At 48.3% G+C, this 27,111-nt stretch overlaps 1 protein-coding gene across 2 annotated transcripts in view; it reads right to left on the minus strand.

Annotated features, from left to right (window-relative positions):
• Positions 1-4,680: 4,680 nt before the first annotated feature.
• Positions 4,681-27,111, minus strand: part of PPP1R16A (protein phosphatase 1 regulatory subunit 16A) — a 90,190-nt gene continuing 67,759 nt past the window's right edge. For both annotated transcript variants that reach the window (XM_067467222.1, XM_067467221.1), the window contains 8 exons: positions 26,893-27,038; positions 22,481-22,584; positions 19,964-20,088; positions 16,606-16,731; positions 12,825-12,900; positions 11,928-12,057; positions 8,820-8,979; positions 4,681-5,840 (listed from right to left, as the gene is read on the minus strand). In XM_067467222.1, the coding sequence (XP_067323323.1) occupies positions 5,439-5,840; positions 8,820-8,979; positions 11,928-12,057; positions 12,825-12,900; positions 16,606-16,731; positions 19,964-20,088; positions 22,481-22,584; positions 26,893-27,038 (1,269 nt within the window). In that variant the 3' untranslated portion in view covers positions 4,681-5,438. The remainder of the gene's footprint in view (positions 5,841-8,819; positions 8,980-11,927; positions 12,058-12,824; positions 12,901-16,605; positions 16,732-19,963; positions 20,089-22,480; positions 22,585-26,892; positions 27,039-27,111) is intronic.

The raw sequence follows: 27,111 nt of genomic DNA on the forward strand, positions 1-27,111 counted from the left end.
TGTGTTTGTTTGGTCAGTTGGGACCGTCCAAGGCAAAGGTCCGAAGGACAGACCTGGCTTTGTTTTCCTCCAGAGCAGAAGCAGTGTGTCCTGGTTTCCTCTCCGAACCCCACCATCAAGGAGCAAAGAAGGAGAGCATGTGGCCAAGGGTGCATCTACATCACAGAATGGATGCAGTTTGACACATGCTATGGGAGTTGTAGTTTTGCAGGGCCTTTAGCCTTCTCTGCCCAAGAGTGTTGGTGTCTCACTACAACCCCTTGAATGTTAAGACTTGTTCAACAGAGGAAGAGAGTGGACTCTTCTTGGTTGGGTTTCAGTCATGAGAAGCTTGACAACGTTCTTGATGCACCTTCCTTAGAGGCTGAATGGCCACCTTTTGGGAGTGCTTTAGCCATGTATTCATCCATGGCAGCAGAGATTGGACTGGATGGCCTTACAGGCCACTTTCCAAGCTTTTCTCCTTCTATGACTCCATCTTTGGAGGTCTTCAAGCAGAGGTTGGATCATAGGATCATAGAATCAAAGAGTTGGAAGAGACCTCATGGGCCATCCAGTCCAATCCCATTCTGCCAAGAAGCAGGAACATTGCATTCAAATCACCCCTGACAGATGGCCACCCAGCCTCTGTTTAAAAGTGTCCTAGAATCATAGAATCATAGAATCAAAGAGTTGGGAGAGACCTCCTGGGCCATCCAGTCCAACCCTATTCTGCCAAGAAGCAGGAATATTGCATTCAAATCACCCCCGACAGATGGCCATCCAGCCTCTGTTTCAAAGCTTCCAAAGAAGGAGCCTCCACCACACTCCGGGACAGTGAGTTCCACTGCTGAACGGCTCTCACAGTCAGGAAGTTCTTCCTAATGTTCAGATGGAATCTCCTCTCTTGTAGTTTGAAGCCATTGTTCCATTGCGTCCTAATCTCCAGGGAAGCAGAAAACAAGCTTGCTCCCTCCTCCTCCCTGTGGCTTCCTCTCACATATTTATACATGGCTATCATATCTCCTCTCAGCCTTCTCTTCTTCAGGCTAAACATGCCCAGCTCGTTAAGCCGCTCCTCATAGGGCTTGTTCTCCAGACCCTTGATCATTTTAGTCGCCCTCCTCTGGACACATTCCAGCTTGTCAATATCTCTCTTCAATTGTGGTGCCCAGAATTGGACACAATATTCCAGGTAACGTGGTCTAACCAAAGCGGAATAGAGCATGGGAAGCATGACTTCCCTAGATCTAGGCACTATGCTCCTCTTGATGCAGGCCAAAATCCCATTGGCTTTTTTTGCCGCCACATCACATTCCTGGCTCATGTTTAACTTCCTGTCCACGAGGACTCCAAGATCTTTTTCACACGTACTGCTCTCGAGCCAGGCCTCGTCCCCCATTCTGTATTTTTGCATTTCGTTTTTCCTACAAGAGTGGAGTATCTTGCATTTGTCCCTGTTGAACTTCATTTTGTTAGTTTTGGCCAATCATCTCTCTAATCTGTCAAGATCGTTTTGGATCCTCCTCCTGTCCTCTGGAGTCTTGGCTCTCCCTCCCAATTTGGTGTCGTCTGTAAACTTGATGATCCTGCCTTCTAACCCTTCATTCAAGTCATTAATAAAGGATGGGCATCTCTCAGGGCTGCTTTGGCACGCTTTCCTGCCTGGCGGAAGGGGGTTGGGCTGGATGGCCTTTGGGGTCCCTTCTGCATCCCATCAGGCTTGGAGACTTGGCAAGGCTTCATCTGACCGGCCTTTGGAGGGACAGTTTGTGCAAGCGTCTCTGGCCTTGGCACCGGCTGGCAGATTCCCCGCAAGCCAAGGACATCTCCCTCTCTCTCTTGCCTTCTGACAAGCGGCTCACCTGCTCAGCGCCAAGGGCAGCTGGCGAAACATCGGCCGGTCACCTTTTTGTCCTTCCCCTGGAAGATGACACCGGAGCCGGAAACTTTTTCTTCTACTGGGGTCTTGGTCTCCTTCAAAGGAGCTGGCATGGGGCCAGGCCAAGAAAGAGACAGAGAAATCCTGAGCCTCTTGCAAGCCCTTCCTTCGGCTGCAGGATCCTTATTCATTCCACCCTAATCTGCACATGTGCGCATGGATCTCATGGATCGCTAGGGTTTGAAGGTATCCCCAAAGGTCATCCTGTCGACTTTCTAGAAGAAGCAATCAAAGCCCTTCTGACAGATGGTCACCTCCACGGAATCCCAAGGCCTCCAGTCCAACTATTAGAGAGATAGATAGAGACAGAAGAGATCCCAGAGACCATCTAGTCCAACCCTAAGATAAATAGATCAACTGATTGATTCATGGAGATAGAAGAGATCCCAGAGGCCATCTATTCCAGGGAAGTCATGCTCCCCATGCTCTATTCCGCTTTGGTTAGATCACACCTGGAATATTGTGTCCAATTCTGGGCACCACAATTGAAGAGAGATGTTGACTCTAAGCTGGAATGTGTCCAGAGGAGGGCGACTAAAATGATCAAGGGTCTGGAGAACAAGCCCTATGAGGAGCAGCTTAAAGAGCTGGGCATGTTTAGCCTGAAGAAGAGAAGGCTGAGAGGAGACATGATAGCCGTGTATAAATATGTGAGAGGAAGCCACAGGGAGGAGGAGGGAGCAAGCTTGTTTTCTGCTTCCTTGTAGACTAGGACGCAATGGAGGAATGGCTTCAAACTACAAGAGAGGAGATTCCATCTGGACATGAGGAAGAACTTCCTGTGAGAGCCGTTCAGCAGTGGAACTCTCTGCCCCGGAGTGTGGTGGAGGCTCCTTCTTTGGAGGCTTTGAAGCAGAGGCTGGATGGCCATCTGTCAGGGGTGGTTTGAATGCAATATTCCTGCTTCTTGGCAGAATGGGGCTGTACTGGATGATGGCCCAGGAGGTGTCTTCCAACTCTTTGATTCTAGGATTCTATGTTCAAGGGGTCTTGTTCCTGTGGAGATTTTTAGCCTTTTGGATTGTCTTTGTATCCTGTTTGATTCCTGTTTGAATTAATGCTGTCTTGGATTGCTTTTATTACTTGTGTGGACATTGCTTTGTGTTCCTGCTTTTTATTGACTTATTACTTTTTGGAACCTTCTTATTTTCTTACAAGCATTTGTTTCTTCTGGCTATTTACTAAACTTCAATAAAAAAGATTTGTTTCTTCACTCTTTGTGTGGTGTCTTTTAAACTTCTGCATGCTAAACATGCCCCGCTCTTTAAGCCACTCATAGAATCATAGAATCAAAGAGTTGGAAGAGACCTCAAGGGCCATCCAGTCCAACCCCCTGCCAAGAAGCAGGAATATTGCATTCAAATCACCCCTGACAGATGGCCATCCAGCCTCTGCTTAAAAGCTTCCAAAGAAGGAGCCTCCACCACACTCCGGGGCAGAGAGTTCCACTGCTGAACGGCTCTCACAGTCAGGAAGTTCTTCCTAATGTTCAGATGGAATCTCCTCTCTTGTAGTTTGAAGCCATTGTTCCATTGCGTCCTAGTCTCTCTCCAGGGAAGCAGAAAACAAGCTTGCTCCCTCCTCCTCCCTGTGGCTTCCTCTCACATATTGATACATGGCTATCATATCTCCTCTCAGCCTTCTCTTCTTCAGGCTAAACATGCCCAGTTCCCTAAGCCGCTCCTCATAGGGCTTGTTCTCCAGACCCTTGATCATTTTAGTCGCCCTCCTCCTCATAGGGCTTCTTCTCCAGACTCTGGATCATTTGAGTCACCCTCTTTCTCTGGACACATTCCAGCTTGTCAATATCTCTCTTCAATTGTGGTGCCCAGAATTGGTCACAGTGTGATTCCAGGTGTGGTCTTACCAAGGCAGAATAGAGAATGGGGAGCATGGCTTCTCTGGATCTAGACACTAGGCTCCTATTGATGCGGGCCAAAATCCCATTGGCTTTTTTTGCTGCCGCATCACATTCCTGGCTCATGTCTAATTTGTTGTCCACGAGGACTCCCAGATCTTTTTCACACATGTTGTAGGTTTTTTCGGGCCATGTTCTAGAGGCATTCTCTCCTGACGTTTCGCCTGCATCTATGGCAAGCATCCTCAGAGGTATTTCAGACGTACTGCTCTCAAACCATGCGTCCACCATTCTGTAGCTTTGCAGCTCAATTTTCAACTTCATCATGTCTTCCGGCGAAGAGTGGAGTGGATTTCCAGCACTAGGATGTTTTCCCTTGGTTGTTTCCCTATTCCCAAAATGACGAACACGACTGCTGAAAGAGTCACTAGTTTATTGCTTTTGTCGATGTCGAGAAAGAATTAAAAACATAGTTAGAAAAAACACTTTGCAAAAAAATAAAAAAGGAGAGAAAATAGAAAACTCGCGGCCTGCAAAAACCACGGGGGGAATTATGCAAAGAGGAGAAAAGGAGAGGAAAAGGTGATCGATAGATCGATTCGAGGAGGGGGGAAAAGGGAGGCAGTAGTAGGCAAAGTGGTGACAAGGGGATTCTGGGAGCGGTAGTCCAAAAGGAGATGTTTCACCACGTATAGCTTGAAGGCTACCTTCGAAGCAGTAACCGAACGCAGCCTTGCTCTGTTTTGGGTGGGTACCACTCCTCTTAGGAGTCTATGGGCAAACTTTGACCCTCTTTCCAGGTGTTTTGGACTTCAGCTCCCACCATTCCTGGCCTCAGGCCCCTTCCTTTTCCCCCTCAGCCGCTTAAGGGGCCTGAGGCCCAGGAATGGTGGGAGTTGAAGTCCAAAACACCTGGAAAGAGGGCCAAAGTTTGCCCTTGCCTACTCTATCCCAACATACTCTCTTCTGGGGTCAATAAGGCCAATCCCATAACCAAGATGATGCTGATTATGGAGAATCTTGGAGAGATATAGACTCTGTGTCCCTTCTCCTTGTCACATCCTTTGACCACCCCAAAAATGAGATATTTCCCTCACGAGGGCTTGGAAAAGTTGGACCACAACTCACAGAATCCTGTGCCGTTGGAGAAATGGGGTGCAGCTCCCCTCTTACCTTCAATTCACCTGTGGAGAAGACACACAGACAAGAGAGACACAGAAAGAGGGAGCATATGGGCACATTGGGGCTTATGCGCCCCCTCTACGTCCGTTGCCCCAAGACCCCCATTGCATCGCCTCCCTGACCCACGCCGAGGCAAGCTAAACCCAGCCGTGTTCCTTCTTCCCTGAGATTCTTCCGGAGCCTGGGCTCCCGGCAACCAACCGCCGTATATATCCTCACAAACACACACAAAAGACACACGTAAAGAAGTGGCCACCAGAAGCCACCGTTCCCAGAACACGCTGCAAAATTCGAGGGGGTAAAAATGGCCAGCCACGTTTACTGCGCGGGTGACGAAGGACACTGCGGGTGAACTGGTGGGCCGCCTCCAACCTGCCGCCCACACGGCTTCCAACCCACCACCGTTTTGCTCTGGAGGGCGAAACCAGGCTTGTGGACCCACTGGACACATCCAGCGAGGAGGGTCTCTCTCGCAGCTCACATGAGCTTGCAGCAACGCCTTTTCTCAGCCGGAGTCTCTTCCGCCGGAGCGGTCAGCTTCAGGAGAGGAGGGTCCCCGCTGGATGGTGTGAAGTACACCGAATTGCGCTCTGACTCCGGCAGCGTCCCTTCGCCGGTGTCCAGCGGGTAGTCCTCCGAGTGGAGCCTCTGGAGCTTGGCGGCCGCCCGCTGGCGCTTGAGGTCGGCCAAAGTGTGCCGGGCTTTGTCCTTGCTGAGGTTGGTGGTGGCCGTGGCCACCTCGTCCTCGGTGGCCAGCTGGTAGGAGACGCTGCGGTCCATCCGCTTGGAGTACAAGTGCCGGGAATGGGCCGAGCCGTTGCGCTCCGAGGGAACGTCCAAGGCACAGGGTTCCGGGGGCGCTGCCTCCTCCTCGGCCTCCTGGTAGAGCAAGGAGAGAAGGTGGTGAATTTGGACAAACACTCACGCACACAGGGCTGTTCCTGCCTCACAAAGAGACAAGGGCCATCCAGTCCAACCCAGAAAGAAAGAAAAGGAAGAGGAGGCAGAGGAGGAGCAGGAGCAGGACGAGGAGGAGGTGGTGAAGAAGGAGATGGTGGTGGAGGAGGAAGAGCAGGAGGAGGAGGAGAAGGAGGCAGAGGAGGAGGAGCAAAAGGAGGAGAAAGAGGCAGAGGAGGAAGAGGAGGAGAAGGAGGCAGAGGAGGAGGAGGAGCAGGAGGAAGAGGAGGAGGAGGTGGTGGAGGAGGTGGTGGTGGAGGAGGAGGTGGTGGAGGAAGAGCAGGAGGAGGAGGAGGAAGAGGAGCAGGAGAAAGAGGCGGAGGAGGAAGAGGAGGAAAAGGAGGCAGAGGAGGAGGAGGTACAGGAGGAAGAGGAGGAGGAGGTGGTGGTGGAGGAGGTGGTGGTGGAGGAGGAGGAGGTGGTGGAGGAAGAGCAGGATGAGGAGGAGGAAGAGGAGCAGGAGAAAGAGGCGGAGGAGGAAGAGAAGGAGGCAGAGGAGCAGGTGGAGGAGAAGGAGGCAGAGGAGCAGGAGAAGTAGTAGTAGGAGGAGATGGTGGTGGTGGAGGAGGAAGGAGGAGGAGGAGGTGGTGGTGGTGGAGGAGGAGGAGGAGGTGGAGGTGGAAGAGGAGAAGGAAGCAGAGGAGGAGGAGCAGGAGGAGGAGGAGGAAGAGAAAGAGACAGAGGAGGAGGAGAAGCAGGAAGAGGAGAAGGAGGCGGAGGAAGAGGAGGTGGAGGTGGAGCAGGAGGAGGAGGAGGCAGAGGAGGAGCAGGAGAAGTAGTAGGAGGAGGAGGCAGAGGAGGAGCAGGAGCAGGACGAGGAGGAGGTGGTGAAGAAGGAGATGGTGGTGGAGGAGGAAGAGCAGGAGGAGGAGGAGAAGGAGGCAGAGGAGGAGGAGCAGAAGGAGGAGAAAGAGGCAGAGGAGGAAGAGGAGGAGGAGCAGGAGGACAAGGACAAGCAGAGAGATTAGATACAAGGGTTATCCAGAAAGTAAGGTTACAAGATTTTTTAAATACAAAGAATTAATATCTTCTATCTATAATACACATAATAAAAGTGAAAATGTGTGTATGTGGTGGAGGTGTGCACTTACACAGACATCCTCCTGCCTTCACAACAGGTTATCGTTCCAAGTGCTGAGAAACCTCCAAAGGCACTCCCTCCACTGACATTGTAGGTTAGAGCGAGCGCCGTGAACATGTAGCCCAACCCCTGCCAGTGTCCTCCCCAAACACCAACCACCCAAGGAATGCTTTCATTCGGGGACCGTTTCATCCTCGGTGTTCTGTTTTAACTCCAGAATGGACATCCTAGGGTTCCTTTCTCTCTCCAAATTTGCATGACCCCACCCACTGCCTCTTACTTAACCCTTTCCTACCCATTCCTATGGCACACAGCAAGCAGGAATTGATCAGTAACTGAACAAGAGGTTCGGGATGAATTCACCATGATTTAGAGGAGTTGTAGTTCACCTACATCCAGAGAGCACTGTGAACCCAAACAACGGCGGATTTGACCACTACTGCCACAGGGATTGGCAATATCTTCACTCAGCTCCAGAGACCACTGCAACCCCCCACGAATGACAGACCTGGACTACATTTGGCACACAGACCCCCCCCCCCATGACCCACTATATGGTGCGCAGGATGGACCACGGACAATGGGATATGCAGTACCTTCACACGATTCACTTCCCACAGCCCACTGCGACCCCTACAAATGAGGGATTTGGACCAAACTTGGCACACAGACTCCCCATGACCCACTATACCCCCATGGCCCACTATATGGTGCGGTTTGAGAGAGGATGGACCACAGACAATGGGATATGCAGTACCTTCACACAATTCACCTCCCATACCCTACTGCGACCCCTACGAATGACGGACCTGGACCAAACTTGGCACACAGACCCCCCCAAGACCCACTACACCCCCGTGGACCACTATATGTTGCGGTTTGAGGGAGGATGGACCATGGACAATGGGATATGCAGGACCTTCACACAATTCACCTCCCATACCCTACTGCGACCCCTACAAATGACGGACCTGGACCAAACTTGGCAAACAAACTCCCCATGACCCACTATACCCCCATGGCCCACTATATGGTGCGGTTTGCGGGAGGATGGACCACGGACAATGGGATATGCAGTACCTTCACGTGATTCACCTCCCATACCCCACTGCGACCCCTACGAATGACGGACCTGGACCAAACTTGGCACACAGACTCCCCAAGACCCACTACACCCACATGGACCACTATATGGTGTGGTTAAGGGGAGAATGGACCACAGACATTGGGATATACAGTACCTTCATGCAATTCACCTCCCACAGCCCACCGCGGCCCCTACAAATGACGGACCTGGACCAAACTTGGCACACAGACTCCCCATGACCAAGAGAACATTCTGGAGATATTTGGGAGAAATTGACCTTTGTGGGAGTTATAGTTCACCTGCATCCAGAGCAACTGTGACCTCATCTCTAACCTTCACCACAAGGCCAGTTGATGAGCTACTGACAACTGGCACTGCTCGTTTGCTTCCAACTTCCCCTGAGAAAATTCTCCGCAAGAGCTACGTGCCTTGGAACCTTACTTTCTGGAGAACCCTTGTAGATAGATAGATAGATAGATAGATAGATAGATAGATAGATTATAGAATCATAGAATCATGGAGTTGGAAGAGATCCTAAGGCATCCAGTCCAACCCTAAGATAGATGGAAAAATAGATAGACAGACAGAGACCGATATAGAATCACAGAAGCATGGAGTCAGAAGAGACCATGTGGATCAGTGATGGCGAACCTATGGCACACATGCCAGAAGGGCCACACAGCGTCCTCTCTCCTGGCATGCGTGCCAATGAGCATTCTGCCCCGTAACTCACCGACGTTGGTGGCTGGAGCTCTTCGTCTGTCTGCTTATCCTCATCCTCCACCTCGCTCTCCGCCTGCTGCCGCTGCCGTTGCCACACAATAGCCTCCTTCTCATGCTCCTTGCGGTACAGGTTGGTGCGCTCCGTTACACTCACCCGCCTCACCACTTTCCTGGGGAGAAAGGGGAAGGGATTGTGGGGTCAGAGGTTGTCTCAGAGGGGGACAACAAGGGTCGTCGGCCAGTTTGAGGGAGAGTGTCACAGATTGATCCTCTTCCCTGGGAAGTCCCAGAATAGTTTGTATGTTAAATATATACATTGGCTGGCATTCAGTTCAATATTTACAATGTTATAAGCCAACATTGTGACATCATAAATATTGCAATTCACATTTATGGTCAAGGCACACTTTTTGGGTGACCCCAAACTCACCCAAAAACCCAGGCATTTGACCCAACCAGTTTTGTTGTTGTTGTTGTTGCCGGCAGATGGAACTTGTGCCACAAATACCATCAGCCTGTGACAAAGAACTGGTAGAATCACAAGCCTTAAAAAGTTGCACAAAATGAACACGTCAAATTACTCTATGCAGGTACATGAAAATCTCTAGATAGCTATATGTATATAGGATTTGCAAAGACCTGTAAACATGAGGGGGAAACTTCCAAGGGAACAGAAAAGCACACATAACGTTAATACATTTAGATACACACACAAAAAGCCAGGAAATTGGGTGGGTTTGAAAGAGAGCCATACAAACAAGGAGGACATGAAATATCTCTCCTTCCCCTGCTTCCTACCCTTTTGGCTTCTGGAGTGACAACAATATCATACGAAAGCTGGCTGGCACAACCTGGGGATCACAACCAGACACAATGTCCTTGCAGCACACCCAAATACCTGGGAGTCACTCTGGACCATGCTCTGACCTACAAGAAGCACTGCCTGAAAATCAAGCAAAAAGTGGGTGCTAGAAACAATGTCATACAAAAGCTGACTGGCACAACCTGGGGATCACAACCAGACACAGTGAAGACATCTGCCCTTGCGCCATGCTACTCTGCTGCAGAGTATGCATGCCCAGTGTGGAACACATCTCACCACACTAAAACAGTGGATGTGGCTCTTAATGAGACATGACGCATTATCACGGGGTGTCTGCGCCCTACACCACTGGAGAAATTACACTGCTTAGCCGGTATTGCACCACCTGACATCCGCCAGGAAGTAGCAGCCAATAGTGAAAGGACCAAGGCAGAGACATCTCCAGCTCATCCCTTGTTTGGGTATCAGCCAGCACATCTATGACTTAAATCAAGAAATAGTTTTCTAAGATCTACAGAGACACTCGCTGGAACACCTCAGCAAGAAAGAGTCCAAAAGTTGCAGGCTCAAACCCAGAACCTCAATCCATGGCTGATACCCAATGAGAGACTCCCCCCTGGGCACACAGAAGACTGGGTGACTTGGAAGGCGCTGAACAGACTGCGCTCTGGCACCACAAGATGAAGAGCCAACCTTCAGAAATGGGGCCACAAAGTGAAGTCCACGACATGCGAGTGTGGAGAAGAGCCAACCACTGACCACCTGCTGCAATGCAACCTGAGCCCTGCCACATGCACAATGGAGAACCTTCTTGCGGCAACACCAGAGGCACTCCAAGGGGCCAGATACTGGTCCAAGGACATTTAATCAACTACCAAACTTGCAAAATTTGTGTTTTGTCTGTTTGTTTGTTTTGTTCTGTTAGAAATGTAATATAATTGACTGGTTTCCTTGACACGACAAATAAATAATCAAACCCTACCCCTCTTACCCCACACATCCATGAACCCACCACCCAAGACCTCCACTTGATGTGGATCCCATATCTAACAAACTTCTATGCTTATATCTCAATTTAATAAATTCCCTTCGTGGCTACTTTCAGATACACCTTTGTCTTTTTCCCCCAGATAGCAACAGTGCTGTGGTGCAGCTGGCTGGGGGTCAGGTGCATTAAGATCACTACTGACCAAAAGGTCATGAGTTCAAAACCAGCCCAGGTCGGAGAAAGCTTCTGACCATTTATCTAGGTTGCTGTTAACCTTTGCAGCCTGAAAGAAAGTTGCATCTGTCATGTAGGAACTTTAGGTATTGCTTATGCAGGTAGGCTAATTTAACTAATTTACAAGGCCATAATAATCTCCAGCAAGCATGCAAAGAATGAGGAACTATTTCATCAGTGTCACCATCCGCAGGGAATTAGCAGCCAATAGTGAAAGGACCAAGGCAGAGACATCTCAGGCTCATCCCCTGTTTGGGTATCAGCCAGCACGTCAACGACTTAAATCAAGAAATGGTTTTCTAAGATGTACAGAGACACTCGCTGGAACACCTCAGCAAGCAAGAGTCCAAAAGTGGCAGGCTCAAACCCAGAACCTCAATCCATGGCTGATACCCAATGAGAGACTCCCCCCTGGGCACACAGAAGACTGGGTGACTTGGAAGGCACTGAACAGACTGCGCTCTGGCACCACCAGATGCAGAGCCAACCTCAAGAAATGGGGCCACAAAGTGAAGTCCACAACGTGCGAGTGTGGAGAGGAACAAACCACTGACCACCTGCTGCAATGCACCCTGAGCCCTGCCACATTCACAATGGAGGACCTTCTTGCGGCAACACCAGAGGCACTCCAAGGGGCCAGAGACTGGTCAAAGGACATTTAATCCACTACCAAGCTTGCAAACTTTGTGTTTTGCTTCTTTGTTAAATGCAATACAACTGTTTGGTTTGCTCCTGACACAATAAATAAATTCCCTTTTGACTAGAAAAGAAAACACACTGTCAAGGAAGATGAAAAGGAGAGGGAATATATATCCAAGGGAGGCTTTTTCAGCTCAAAAAACGGCTGAAAACCCGGCTTATCTTTGAGTATATACGGTAGTTTCCCAGCTGCTCCTTATCAAATAGTTCTGTGCCTCAGTTCTTTTTGCAACCTCCAACAGCTCTTCTTGACTTCAGGAGCTGCTGCCTTGGTTGTCTTGGACAGTGACCCCTGCCTCTGCTACAGGGAAGAAATCTAGAGTTTTACTCTCTTGAACTCCTGAAGAGTTTCCCTCTTCAACCCTGAAACTCACCCTCGGCTCCCGGCGCTAGAAGTTCGACGCTGGAGCAGCGACTTGTGCTTGTCGTGCGACTTCATGATGGCGTCGTGCTTCTGCTTCAGCTCCAGGATCTTGGCTCGGACCTCTTCGTCCGCACAGACATCTAGAAAGGAGGGTGCAAAAGAAGAAGACATCAGGGTGGTCTCATAGTATCTATTTATTATTGATTTATTTACAGCAGTGTTTCTCAACCTGGGGGTCGCGACCCCTGAGGGGGTTGTGAGGTGTTATCAAAGGGGTAGCCAAAGACCATCAGAAAACATAGTATTTCCTGGTGTCATTGGGATTCTGTGTGGGAAGTTTGACCCAATTCTATTGTTGGTCGAGTTCAGAATGCTCTTTGATTATAGGTGAACTATAAATCCCAGCAACTACAATTCCCAAATGTCAAGGTCTATTTTCCCCAGACTCTACCAGTGTTCACATTTGGGCATACTGAGTATTTGTGCCAAGTTTGGTCCAGATCCATCATTGTTTGAGTCCACAGCGCTCCTCTGGATGTAGGTGAACTACAATCCTCGACATGCGAGTGTGGAGAGGAGCAAACCACTGACCACCTGCTGCAATGCAACCTGAGCCCTGCCACATGCACAAGGGAGGACCTTCTTGCGGCAACACCAGAGGCACTCCAAGTGGCCAGATACTGGTCAAAGGACATTTAATCAACTACCAAACTCGCAAGTTTTGTATTTTGTCTGTTTATTTGTTTTGTTCTGTTAGAAATGTAACACAATTGACTGGTTGCCCTGACACTCTAATGACATCTCAATTTTTTTCCTAACCGGAATGGGTCAATGAGCAGAGAGAAAATAATGAAGGTCTGGGAGCGGTGCGGTTGTATGGCCAAATGACCATAGCCAAAGTACTCACCGAGGGGCGTCTCATCCAGCACTGACTTCCCGTTGAGGTCGGCTCCGTGGGCCACCAAGAGCTCCACCAGCTGAACCTGTCAATGAGGAGAAAGAGGGAAAGGGGACAGGGCGACATCAGGCGGGCAACCAGTGTTGTGGCCCAAGCTCTTTCATCCTGCACTTGCCTTTTGGGAAGCTCACAAGAAAACCATGAAAGCAAGGTCCATCCCCTGACACGAAGAGGATTGTTTTTGGAAATTATTCACTGTCCTATGTAATGCTGATTAAACGTTACCTTTGAGATCCCATATCCATAGGATCACTACCCAAGGCTTCACTTATCTGACACCCATCTCCTCCCAAGGCATTTCCTAAGACCTCCAATGCAACCTTCTGGTATGCTTCTATTGCAGGTAATTTGTTCAATAGGGCTTGCAATTATCCATGTGGATAGTTTCATACATCTGAAAAGCCCATTGTGGTTTTGTATTTTAGTGGTTTTCCAAAATATCTACTGCTAATAACTGATTCCTATTTTCTACATACTTGGTTCTCATTTCCCCTCTTTCTTTCTCTTTCGATTTCCCTTTATTTATACTGTTTCTTGTATTTAATCTTATTTTCTTATATTTTACTGTTGTATTTTTATGTTGTATATTTGCATTGTTGTACTGCTGGTTCAAATACATCTTCCAATTTCCTATATAAGTAAATTTTACTCTGGTATTTTATTATTGTGTGCTGCTCTGTAAGCAGCCCTAAGTCCCTTTTGGGAGATGGTGGTGGGATATAAAGTTGTTGTTGTTGTTGTTAGATACCCAACAAGATTAGTTCACAGCAAGAAAGATCATTCTGCTGGCTGTTGTATCGGACACTTCCCAAGTGTCTAGGACTGTGTGATGTATCGGCAAATAATGCGTGCAGATCCCAGTCAGGTGGTCGTCTGCAGCTGGCAGACGGTCATTTTGTCAGCGCTCATTGTGTTTAAGTGCAGGCCAAGGTCTTGAGGCACTGCACCCAGTGTGCCCATCACCACTGGGACAACCTTGACTGGCTTGTGCCAGAGTCTTTGCAGTTTGATCTTTCAATACTCATATCCTTATTATTATGCTTTTGCAGAACCCTGGGTTCTGTGGAACTCAGTTTGGCCACTTCTGGTGTAGATGCAACCAATGATGCCTCCCGAAGCCCCATTTCATCTTGCAATTCTATTATCCTTCCCAATCCTGGCATCCTTCTTCCTCAGGGGATTGGCCTTCTGGCCCAAGCGAGCCATCCTTCCTCCTAGTGGGATGGTGCCCTCAACCATCTCCCTGGGGGGAGACTATGGGCCTGAGCATCTGCCTTGCAGTTGGAGCGAGTGGCTCAATTGCCTGTATGGCTGCCGCCGTGGGAAATCCTCCGCTTATCCAATTTAGCCGGGGATCCTGGGCGCCACCTGTTCTTTAGACAGGCTCAGATTAATGGGATTATTCCTCATGGAGTCTGTTCCACGAAAGCGGCGTCCGCTGGGCTCGGACACCAGGGGGCAGCATGGGATTCTAGTCTGAATCCAGAGGGGGAGAGTGTCCACATCCAGGGAAGTCCACTCTCTTCTGCTTGGATCCAAATAATAATAATAATTATTATTATTATTATTATTATTATTATTATTATTTTATTTATACCCCATTAAAGTGACAGACTTTGTATTTCTAGGTGCAAAGATTACTGCAGATGCAGACTGTAGCCAGGAAATCAGAAGATGCTTCCTTCTTGGGAGGAGAGCAAGGTCCAATCTCGATAAAATAGTGAAGAGTAGAGACATCACACTGGCAATGAAGATCCATTGCCTAGTCCAAGCCATGGTCTTCCCTGTAGTCACCTTCGGATGTGAGAGCTGGACTTTAGGGAAGGCTGAGCGAAGGAAGGAAGATGCTTTTGGACTATGTTGTTGGAGGAAAGTTCTGAGAGTGCCTTGGACTGTGAGAAGATCCAACCAGTCCATCCTCCAGGAAATAAAGCCCGACTGCCACTGGAGGGAAGGAGACTAGAGGCCAAGTTGAAGTACTTTGGCCACATCATGAGGAGACAGCAAAGCCTAGAGAAGACAATGATGCTGGGGAAGGTGGAAGGCAAAAGGAAGAGGGGCCGACCAAGAGCAAGATGGATGGATGGCATCCTTGAAGTGGCTGGACTGACCTTGAAGGAGCTGGGGGTGGTGACGGCCGACAGGGAGCTCTGGCTTGGGCTGGTCCATGAGGTCACAAAGAGTCAGAGGCGACTGAACGAATGAACAACAACAACAACACCTCCCCAAGGGACTCAAAGCAGCTTACATGAGGCCAAGACCAACAACACATCAATAAAATAAGAGAGCAATAAACAAAAACAATACAATACATCACAATTAATATAAATCACATATAAGCAATAAACAATAACACACAAGGATTTAAAAACCTCTGCACTGTGTCCACTTCTGGGCAAAGCAATCCAAGAAAAAGATGGACTGGACTGTCTAAAACAGGCATATGGGCAGTTAGGAATTGTGGGAGTTGAAGTCCAAAACACCTGGAGGAGGGCCAAAGTTGGCACCATGCCTGGTCCAAAATGAAAAATTAGTGGGATTATAATAATCCTTTCCCTGTGTATCTTTGGAGTAGGATGTCTGCCTTAATTGTTTAATATTATGATTTTGTTTATTGGTTATCAATCGGGTGGGTAGGGAAAATGAGTTTACATGGATGTGTATAAAGCAGTCCACTTATATCACCATACCAAAAAAAGGGAAATGCTAAGGAATGCTCAAACTTTCATACAGTGGCCCTTATTTCTCATGCCAGGAAGGTAATGCTCAAGATCCTGCAAAGAAGGCTCCAGAAAGACATGGAGAGAGAGTTGCCAGATGGACAAGCTGGGTTTAGAAAAGGCAGAGGAACCAGAGACCAGATTGCCAATATCCAGATGCTGGAGAATGGAAAAAGGCAGGGAGTTTCAGAAAAACATCTATTTCTGTTTTATTGACTATTCTAAAGCCTTTGACTGTGTGGATCATCATAAATTGTGGCAAGTTCTTGGTGGGATGGGCATCCCAAGCCCCCTTCCCTCTCTCCTTAGGAATCTGGACAAGGACCAAGGAGCCACAGTCAGAACTGACCGCGGAACAGGAGACGGGTTCAAGATTGGGAAAGGCGTTCGGCAGGGTTGTATCCTCTCACCCAACCTATTCCGCTTGTATGCAGAACACATCATGCGATGTGCGGGGAGATGGTGGCGGGATATAAATAAAGTTGTTGTTGTTATTATTATTATTATTATTATTATTATTATTATTATGTCACTTCTGGTGTGAGAGAACTGACCATGTGAAAAGACATTACCCAGGGGACGTTGCCCAGATGTTCTGATGTTTTACCATCCTTATGGGAGGCTTCTCTCATGTCCTCGCATGGGGAGCTGGAGCTGACAGAGGGAGCTCATCTGTGCTCTTCCCGAATTCAAACCTCCGACCTGTTGGTCTTCAGTCCTGCTGATAATGTGGGATTTCCTGCCTTGATATTCTGGGATATAGGGCTGTGTGGAAGGGCCTGGAGTCTCCTTCTCTGGAGGTTTTTAAGCCAAGGCAGGATGGGCATCTGTAGGGAGGGTTTTGATTGTGTCTTCTAGTCTGGCAGGACTGGATGGCCTTTGGAGGCCCCTTCCAACTCTAGGATTCTTTGAAATGTGGCTGTAGTGTTGTGTGCTGGAGAGGGGTGGGATCCCTGCACGTGAAACCAGTTCTTCTCGCCCTTGTGCCTCCTCTGCACCTGGAGACTCACCTGTCCCCAGCAGGCCGCGGCATGGAGCGGCTGCCAGCCGTCGTCGTCCTTGGCGCTCATGTTGGCTTTGTGTTCGAGCAACAGCTCCGCCGCCTCCAGGTAACCATTGGCCGAGGCAATGTGCAGCTGCGGAGGGAAGAGAGAAAGGGATGAGAATCATAGAATCATAGAATCAAAGAGTTGGAAGAGACCTCATGGGCCATCCCGTCCAACCCCATTCTGCCAAGAAGCAGGAATATTGCCTTCAAATCACCCCTGACAGATGGCCATCCAGCCTCTGTTTAAAAGCTTCCAAAGAAGGAGCCTCCACCACACTCCCCCGGCAGAGAGTTCCACTGCTGAACGGCTCTCACAGTCAGGAAGTTCTTCCTCATGTTCAGATGGAATCTCCTCTCTTGTAGTTTGAAGCCATTCCTCCATTGCGTCCTAGTCTCCAGGGAAGCAGAAAACAAGCTTGCTCCCTCCTCCTCCCTGTGGCTTCCTCTCACATATTTATACATGGCTTCTCTTCTTCAGGCTAAACATGCTCAGCTCCTTAAGCCGCTCCTCATAGGGCTTGTTCTCCAGACCTTTTATCATTTTAGTCACCCTCTTCCTCTGGACACATTCCAGCTTGTCAATATCTCTCTTGAATTGTGGTGCCCAGAATTGGACACAATATTCCAGGTGTGGTCTAACCAAAGCAGAATAGAGGGGTAGCATTACTTCCTTAGATCTAGACACTAGGCCCCTATTGATGCAGGCCAAAATCCCATTGGCTTTTTTTGCCGCCACATCACATTCCTGGCTCATGTTTAACTTCCTGTCCATGAGGACTCCAAGATCTTTTTCACACGTACTGCTCTCGAGCCATGGCAGGACACCTTGCAGGACAATGACCTCTAGGAAGGAGGGGACAAACACCAGGCGTGTGTCCTTGCTAGCTGAATAAAGGGCTCCGCAGCCATTGGGAAAAGTAATACAGCCATGGAGCATGTTGGCCATGCAGCAAAACAAAACATATTCAAGTCCCAAGGCTGTAAAATACAGTGTACACAATGCAATGCATTTTACACGGCAAGAAATGAAATACAGTCAGGCCTCCATAGTTGCAATTAGAATATTCCTGGGTTTAATTAAAGCCTCTCCTTTAGGAATCTCTAGAGCAGGCGTGGGCACACTTCGGCCCTCCCTCCAAGTGTTTTGTACTTCAACTCCCACCATTTCTAACAGCCTACCTGTTACCTGACCAGCCTACCTGACCTCACCTCTGAGGAAGCTTGCCATAGATGCAGGCGAAACGTCAGGAGAAATGCCTCTAGAACATGGCCATATAGCCCGAAAAAACCCACAAGAACTGAGTGATTCCGGCCATGAAAGCCTTCGACAATACAGCCTACCTGTTGTTAAGAATCGGGCTGTGGTGTAGCTTGTTAGTAGCCAGCTGCATTAAATCACTACTGACCAAGAGGTCATGAGTTCAAAGCCAGCCTGGGTCGGAGTGAGCTCCCAACCATTAATAGTCTAGCTTGCTGTTGACCTATGCAGCCCGAAAGACAGTTGCATCTGTCAAGTAGGAAACTTAGGTACCTCTTTATGCAAGGAGGCTAATTTAATTTATTTATTTCAATTACTTCTACCTCGCCCTTCTCACCCCCGAGGGGGGACTCAGGGCAGCTTACAAACGAAGGCACAATTTGATGCCTAAATCAAATTATACAAACATACAAAAACAGTTTAAACAAATTAACAGATTAAAAACATCAATACATAAACAATCTCATGCTCAGTGTTCAGAGTTCCGAATGTCCCTTCCGTTCCATCAATTCCTGCTCATCATCGGGTTTAACTAATTTATGATACCATAAAACCTTTCAGCAGCGTGCAAAAGAATGAGGAAGTACTCCATCAAGGACTGACAGAGAAGGCATTGAAATCCACAAGCATGTGAACAATTCCAACAGAAAGGAAGAATCCATGAAAATTGGCTTCCTGTATTGAAAAACACTAGAATCAAGACAGTGATGAATGAACACCACCCAGGCATAGGAGGTCTCCAGACAGCAAGCCATCAAGGGCCAGCGAACACCACCCAGGCACAGGAGGTCTCTAGGCAATAAATACTCCAAGGGAACAACGGCCTAGCTACTTCAAGGGAGATGCCCTCACTACTGATTATACAATCTTCTCAGGGTTGTGGTGAGTTTTCTGGGCTCTCTGGCCATGTTCCAGAAGCATTCTCTCCTGATGTTTCACCCACATCGATGGCAGGCATCCTCAGAGGTTATGAGGTCTGTTGGAAACTAGGAAAAATGGGTTTATCTGTGGAGGTGTGTTGGAAACTAGGCAAGTGGGGTGTAAGAAAGAACTCTTGTCTGTTCGAGGCAAGTGTGAATGTTGCAAATGGCCACCTTAATTAGCATTTAATGGCCTTGCAGCTTCGAATCCTGGGTGGTTCTTCTCAGTTACTCACATGCTAATGGATAGATCCAGCTCAAACACTTGCATTGTATTGTCGAAGGCTTGTATGGCTGGAATCAATGGGTTGTTGTAGGTTTTTTCGGGGTATATGACCATATTCTAGAGGCATTCTCTCCTGACGTTTCGCCTGCATCTATGGCAAGCATCCTCAGAGGTTGTGAGGTCTGACTCACAACCTCTGAGGATGCTTGCCATAGATGCAGGTGAAACGTCAGGAGGGAATGCCTCTAGAACATGGCCATATACCCCGAAAAACCTACAACAGCTCACTTGCAAATCAAGCTTGCTAATTGCTCCTTTCACACGTGGATAAGAGAGACTGGTTCTTTTCTCCCACCCTGGACATTCCATAAGTATATTATGTACTCCACTTGCTTTACCACCATCAGATCCTCTACATAAACCAGTCACACATGCAGGCAAAATGTCAGGAGAAAATGCTGCTAGAACAGAGTCATACAATCCGGAAACCACACAACACCCCAGTCCTTTGCAATAGCTTTTTTCTAAACACCAGCATGGCACAGTGCTTTGAGCCCGGAGTTTGAACACTCCCTCAGCCATGGAAACCCACTGAGGGTAAATATTCTGTATGCTTTGGAATCGTTACTAGGCTTGGTTGATTTAAAAAATATGGATCAAAACACGTTTTGGATGTAGGTGGTGCTGGTGGTTCGATTCTAAAGTCACTTCTGAATTTTTCTGAAAAAAGTCGGAACTTTCTGAAACTTCTGAAACTTCCAAATCGCTTTGTTAATGGCGGACGCGATTGTGCAATACGCGAAAAACAGCACTGGCACTAGTTACCCTTCTTCACGTTGGGGAAATCCACGAGGGCCCACTTGTCCCTTCCAGGACCCATCCCAAAGCCAGGGCCTCTGGGAGCCCTTCTCCTCACCAAAGTGGCCCGGTGGTCCAGTGGCGTATTGAGGTCCACCCCTTCCTTGATCAGCCGCCGGATGTCATTCACCATGGTGCGCTCCATTGCCGAACGGGCATCTTCAATGGTCTCCTGAGTGATACCTGAAGAGGAAGAGGAGGAGGGAGATGGATGAAAGGGACACTCCCCACAACAAGGATCTTCTCAGGGGAAATGGAGTGGGTGCTCACAGCTGAGACAGCCAAGATCTCGAATGGGGATATTTGGCCATAGGTTTTCTTTGGGGTTTTGTGCTTTTGTATCATAGGGTTTGTAAGACATCTTTAGTAATGACTTATACGGAGGGTTAGAAGGCATAGAATCATAGAATCCTAGAGTTGGAAGAGGCCTCATGGGCCATCTAGTCATAGAATCATAGAATCAAAGAGTTGGAAGAGACCTCATGGGCCATCCAGTCCAACCCCATTCTACTAAGAAGCAGGAATATTGCATTCAAAGCACACCCAACAGATGGCCATCCAGCCTGTTAAAAGCTTCCAAAGAAGGAGCCTCCACCACACTCCGGGGCAGAGAGTTCCACTGCTGAACGGCTGTAGTGCTGTTGTAGTGGTGCCTCACTACAACCCCTTGAATGTTAAGAGCTGTTCAACAGAGGAAGAATAATAGAATCCTAGAATCAAAGAGTCAGGAGAGACCTCCTGGGACATCCAGTCCAACCCCATTCTGCCAAGAAGCAGGAATATTGCATTCAAATCACCTCTGACAGATGGCCATCCAGGCTGACACATGGCCGTCCAGCCTCTGTTTAAAAGCTTCCAAAGAAGGAGCCTCCACCACAATCCAGGACAGAGAGTTCCACTGCTGAACGGCTCTCACAGTCAGGAAGTTCTTCCTCATGTTCAGATGGAATCTCCTCTCTTGTCGTTTGAAGCCATTGCCCCATTGTGTCCTAGTCTCCAGGGAAGCTGAAAGGAAGCTTGCTCCCTCCTCCTCCCTGTGGCTTCCTCTCACATATTTATACATGGCTATCATATCTCCTCTCAGCCTCGTCATCTTCAGGCTAAACATGCCCAGCATGGTCATTAAGTTTGCAGGCAACACCAAATGGGGAATCATAGAGTCATAGAATTGGAAGAGATCTGGTGGGCCATCCAGTCCAACCCCATTCTGCCAAGAAGCAGGACAATCATGTTCAAACAGCCCCAACAGATGGCCATCCAGCCTCTGCTTCAAAGCCTCCAAAGAAGGAGCCTCCACCACACTTAAACAGAGGCTGGATGGCCATCTGCTGGGGGTGCTTGAATCCAATTATCCTGCTTCTTGACAGAATGGGGTTGGACTGGATGATGGCCCACCAGGTCCCTTCCAACTCTAGGATTCTATGAATCTCTTGTAGTTTGAAGCCATTGTTCCATAGTCTCCAGGGGTGCAAAAAGGAAGCTTGCTCCTTCCACCCTAGGACATCCCCTCACATCTTTATACATGGCCCTCATCATGTCTCATCATCATTATTATTCACAGAGAGCTGAGCCACAACAATGGCTCCTGAGGGAGGCTGGGAAATTTCCACGCTGTCGTGGAAAACACAATGACCCAGGTGGCATTTTAACCGCTGTCCCCGTTAACTGCTTCAAGGGAAACACTTTTGTAGCAGGAAATGGTGTCTTGCAAGTTAAATCGTGCTGTGATCTTTTTTGCAAATATTCTAAGAAGTATCGTAAAGATAAAGGTTTGCCCTGACATTAAGTCCAGTTGCGTCTGACTCTGGGGGTTGGTGCTCATCTCCATTTCTAAGCCAAAGAACCAGCGTTGTCGACAGACACCTCCAAGGTCATGTGGCCAGAATGATGCATGAAACGCTGTTACCTTCCCATGACGGCGGTACCTCTTATTTATTTACTTTATTTATATACCGCTTTTCTCAGCCCGCAGACGACTCACAGCGGTGATTATGCCACTCACTTTTGCATGTTTTTGAACTGCTAGACTGGCAGAAGATGGGGCTAACAGTGGGAGCTCACCCCACTCCCCAGATTTGAACTGCTGACCTTTTGGTCAGCAAATTCAGCAGCTCAGCGGTTTAACCCACTGCGCCACATGGGGAGCCCTCTAAGAGATATAAATAGCAGTAGAAAAACAATAAATATTTAAATAAGATTTGGAGGGTCCAGGCAAGTAACCACATTTGGGGAGTGGGTTTGGCTTAAGCTGGGTACTCCCTACCAAAAAAAAAAAATCCAGGCATGACTCCAGGCTATAGAATTGTGGGATTTGTAGTTTGCTCTTTGGCAGAGAAGGCTAAAGACCCTGTAAAAACTACAACTCACAGGACAGAACTGAACCATGGGAGTTCAGTTGGCATCAAACTGCATTCTAGAGCATAGATGAACCTTGGGACCACGGACCAGACTGGTTTTGGGTTCTCCCTTCTGCAGCTTCGTCCTAGAACGTTGCTGGCATGCCCACCTTCCTCCCAATGGCATATCCGTGCTGGGTCGGCATTGAGGGCCAAGCAAATGTGAACCCAATGCCTACCTTGGTCGGCCATGGCGGTCTCAAGGTAGTCCAAGGTGGCGTCATCCTCGCAGAGGTCGTAAGGCATGTTCCCATCCGAGTTGACAGCCAGCAGGTTGGCGCCTCTGGAAAAGGAAAAGAGGGTGGTACGGGGAAGCCGTGAACAGGTTGGCATTCAGTTTGCCTTCCGACTGCATCCAACTCGGGCTGCTGGCAAGCGTAACAGATACACAGAGCTATTTCTGACAGCGTGCGCAAGACACACATGCTCCATGGGCACCACCCATGCCAGCTTGGGTTTCTTTTTCCCTGCTTCCCGCATGCCACTTGGCAGGGAAAGTGGCACAAATAGTGTTCCTCCCACCCAGTATCACACTGCTACTTCTACACCTTGCAAGAGGGAGTCATAAAATCTGGATTCCACCTAAACATGAGGATGGACTTCCTGATGGGAAGAGTTGTTTAGCAGTGGAACCTCCTGCTGCTGCCTTGAAGTCTTCCCTTCTCTGTGTCGGGTCTGATCTGCTGCCCTGGAGACTAGGACGCAATGGAGCAATGGCTTCAAACTCCAGGGAAGGAGATTCCACCTGAACATGAGGAAGAACTGTGCGCCAGCTGCGCCCGTTCCTTGGGAAGTCTGACTTGACTAATTAACTATTTTACAATGCTTTAAAACTCCCCAGCAGCATGCAAAAGAATGAGGAAGTATTCCATCAGTGTCTCAAGTGGACAGTGAAACGACAGCTCCCCCAGTGGCCAGAATTCAGAGCATACCCTCATGAAGCTGGAAGTTAAATAGCCTCTGTGTGTCTGTCTATATATGTTGTGTGTCTATGGCATTTAATCTTTGCCATGTATATGTGCGTTGTGATCCACCCCTGTGGGGTGAGAAGGGCAGAATATAAATACTGTAAATAAATAAGTAAATAAACATTACTATTCCTGTGGAACAGAAGGGGGTTGGACTGGATGGCCCTTGGAGGCCTCTCCTATGAGTCTATGCCTCTGACTCCACAAACTGTCCTTCACTCAGTGATGGAGAATGATGGATGAGCCAGAAGAGGCAATAGAAATCCCTAAGTGGGACCATTTCTGTGGCAGGCCTAGGAGACCCACTGCCACAAGGGAAAGCCTCTTCCCCGTCAAGGGACTTCTCCAGGCTTCTTCCAAGTGATTCTCCTGTTGGCCGGGATGAAGCTTTACTTACCGGAGATCCCTGAGGGCCGCCAACAGTGCTAACGATAGAGTTACCTGCCTGACAATATCACGCCATTAAATATTTACAGCCCGACAAGCCAGGCCCAAAGCAATTACATCAGAGATGGACAACATGACCTCGATTTTGGGTGAGGCAAGGAACGGGCTGAGGGTGCCACCTGGCAGCCCTGATGGACTGGAGGAGAGAGGGCCAATGGGATTTTGGCCGGGATCAATAGGAGTAGAGGGTCTAGGTCCAGGGAAGTCATGCTCCCCATGCTCTATTCTGCCTTGATTAGACCACACCTGGAATACTGTGTCCAATTCTGGGCACTGCAATTGAAGAGAGATGTTGACAAACTGGAAAGTGTCCAGAGGAGAGAAACTAAAAGGATCAAGGGTCTGGAGAACAAGCCCTATGAGGAGCGGTTTAAAGACCTGGCATGTTTAGCCTGAAGAAGAGAAGGCTGAGAGGAGACATGATGAGGGCCATGTATAAATATGTGAGAGGAAATCATAGGGAGGAGGGAGCAAGTATGTTTTCTGCTGCCCTGGAGACTAGGACGCAACGGATCAATGGCTTCAAACTACAAGAAAGAAAGGAGATTTTTCAAAAAGGTTATGAATGCCATTTTTCCAAAATTCCTTCATCTAGACCAGGCATGGGCAAACTTGGGCCCTCCAGGTGTTTTGGACTTCAACTTCTACCACTCCTACCAGTCCAAAACACCTGGAGGGCCAAAGTTTGCCCATGCCTGTTATAAAGCCACTGTCTTTGGCAGCTTGAGCACTAAGACATGTCACCATCTCTCATCCTCAGGTTATTTATTTGTCGTGTCAGGGCAACCAGTCAATTATATTACATTTCTAACATCCTCAGGTGGCAGCAAGGGAAAGAAACCTGGCCAAGAAAACTTTGGAAAGAGTTGCCATAGCTGAAAGTTGTAGCCTTGGCAGTGAGGCTCCCTATTCAAATGTCCAGCAAGTTGGTGCTTCCTTGGATGGTGTAGGAGCTCAGCCAACTGGGGGTTGTGGCAGTGCCTAAAGACGAGGATGATGGTTATGTTCAATCTCCTTCAGAGCAGGACAACGCTTCAGAGATTTCCCTGTTGGATTTTAATGTAGATTCTCAGGGGATTGTGAGTGAAGAAGAGGGCACAGAACAAACTGCAGAGCAAAGAGAGTTGGAAGACTCTGGGATTGTTAGTTCTGAAGAGAGAATGGTTTCCAGACAGTCTGATGGGAACCAGCTTGGGTTGATAGATAAGGAAAGCGAAAGGAATGTGCAAACGAGCAACCGGGAGGAATCAACCTTTGATAGAAGGGCTCAAACCTGTCAAGATCGCCCCCTGCAAAGGGGAGTCCGAAGGTCTGTCAGGAGAAGGGAAAAGAGGAATTTGAAGGAGAGTTCTCAAGAGAATCAGAATGCATTTTGTGTAGGTCTTTTTGAATAAATATAGGGCTTTCAAAGCATTGCCTTCAGTGAGCGCAACATCGGTTACTGGTCAAGTTTATTTATTATTATTTAAAACTTTTATATCCCGATCTTCTCAACCTCCGTAGAGGGACTCAGACCGGCTAACAACAAGGATTCAATGCTAATAGTACAATCTAAAACATCATATAATAATGAGTTCAAATACATATAGATTAAAATTATAAATAAGCCAAATCGCCAAGATAAAATCATGCCCAACTCAGTCCGTACGTGTGGTCAATAACTTTGTTCTGTAGCCGGCTTCAACCATTACTCTGGGAATGCTTCTTTCCATAGCCAGGTTCTTGAAGGACAGGAGGGAGGGGGCAGATCTGATCTCAATTGGGAGAGAGTTCCATAGCCGAGGGGCCACCACAGAAAAGGCCCTGTCTCTTGTTCCCACCAGATGCGATTGCGAAAGTGGCGGGACTGAGAGCAGGGCCGCACCAGAAGATTTTAATTGTCTTGGTGGTTCATAGTGGAGAATACATTTGGACAGGTAAACCAGGCCGGAACCATATAGGGTTTTGTAGGTCAAAACCAGTACTTTGAATTGTGCTCGGAAGCTAATTGGCAGCCAGTGGAGCTGGTGCAACAAAGGAGTCATGTCAAGATTCATGGAACTCTCTGCTCAAGACTCATGTTCAAATTGATGTTGGTGAATGTTTCCCTGTGTAATTCTTCTGTGGATTATGGATCTGTGCAACCTTGTTCCCTGGCTTTTCAAGAGACTTTGGACATTTTCCTCTGTGGGTTTTTAAGGACTATGCATTCGTGGATCTTGCTGTGGAATTAAGAATCAACTCTGTTTTCTTTCATGGATTATATTTGCCTACCTGCTGGTTTGGATTGTTTTAGACTTTCTATATAATCTTTTACTTGCCTTTTTTCACCTTTTTCTATTCAATAAACTGTTTAATTGCTAAAGAACTTTGGAGTGTTTGTGGGTTCAAAGGTGTGCTTCCAGCCTTGGTGTGCGTCAGATGGCTAGGTGCCGGGTGGCTGGCAGATTCTAGGTACTTTCTTCCAAAAACAAAGGCTCTGTGCAAAGCCCTCTGGGTCTCCAAGAGCTCTGTAGGGCTACACGTAAGTAGTGCGCTTGGTGCAGCACCTGACCCTGCATTAATAGGAGCATAGTGTCTAGATCTAGGGAAGTCCTGCTCCCCATGCTCTATTGTGCTTTGGTTAGACCACACCTGGAAGATTGTGTCCAGTTCTGGGCAGCACAATTCAAGAGAGATATTGACAAGCTGGAATGTGTCCAGAGGAGGGCGACCCAAATGATCAAGGGTCTGGAGAACAAGCCCTATGAGGAGCGGCTTAAAGAGCTGGGCATGTTTAGCCTGAAGAAGAGAAGGCTGAGAGGAGATATGATAGCCATATATAAATATGTGAGAGGAAGCCACAGGGAGGAGGGAGCAAGCTTGTTTTCTGCTTCCCTGGAGACTAGGACGCAATGGAACCATGGCTTCAAACTACAAGAGAGGAGATTCCATCTGAACATGAGGAAGAACTTCCTGACTGTGAGAGCCGTTCAGCAGTGGAACTCTCTGCCCCGGAGTGTGGTGGAGGCTCTTTCTTTGGAAGCTTTTAAGCAGAGGCTGGATGGCCATCTGTCAGGGGTGATTTGAAAGCAATATTCCTGCTTCTTGGCAGAATGGGGTTGGACTGAATGGCCCATGAGGTCTCTTCCAACTCTTTGATTCTATGATTCTATGATTCTATGACCCCCTGGCACCCTGCTTCTCTCCACAATTACCTCCGAATGAGCAGCCGCACCAGGTGAAGGTGCCCGCAGGTGGCAGCGGCGTGAAGTGGGGTCCAGAGTTCACTGTCGCAGGCGTTGACGTCCGCGCCGGCTTCCAGCAACAGCAGCACAATATCCTCATAGTCATCGATGCAACACTGAGAAAAAGGGGGAAACATACAAAGAGAAGGCAATGAACACAAGGGCCACGAAGGGCATGGCGCAGAATGT

This window comes from Anolis sagrei, chromosome 4, assembly GCF_037176765.1.
Source record: "Anolis sagrei isolate rAnoSag1 chromosome 4, rAnoSag1.mat, whole genome shotgun sequence".
In the NCBI taxonomy this organism is placed as follows: Eukaryota; Metazoa; Chordata; class Lepidosauria; order Squamata; family Dactyloidae; genus Anolis; species Anolis sagrei.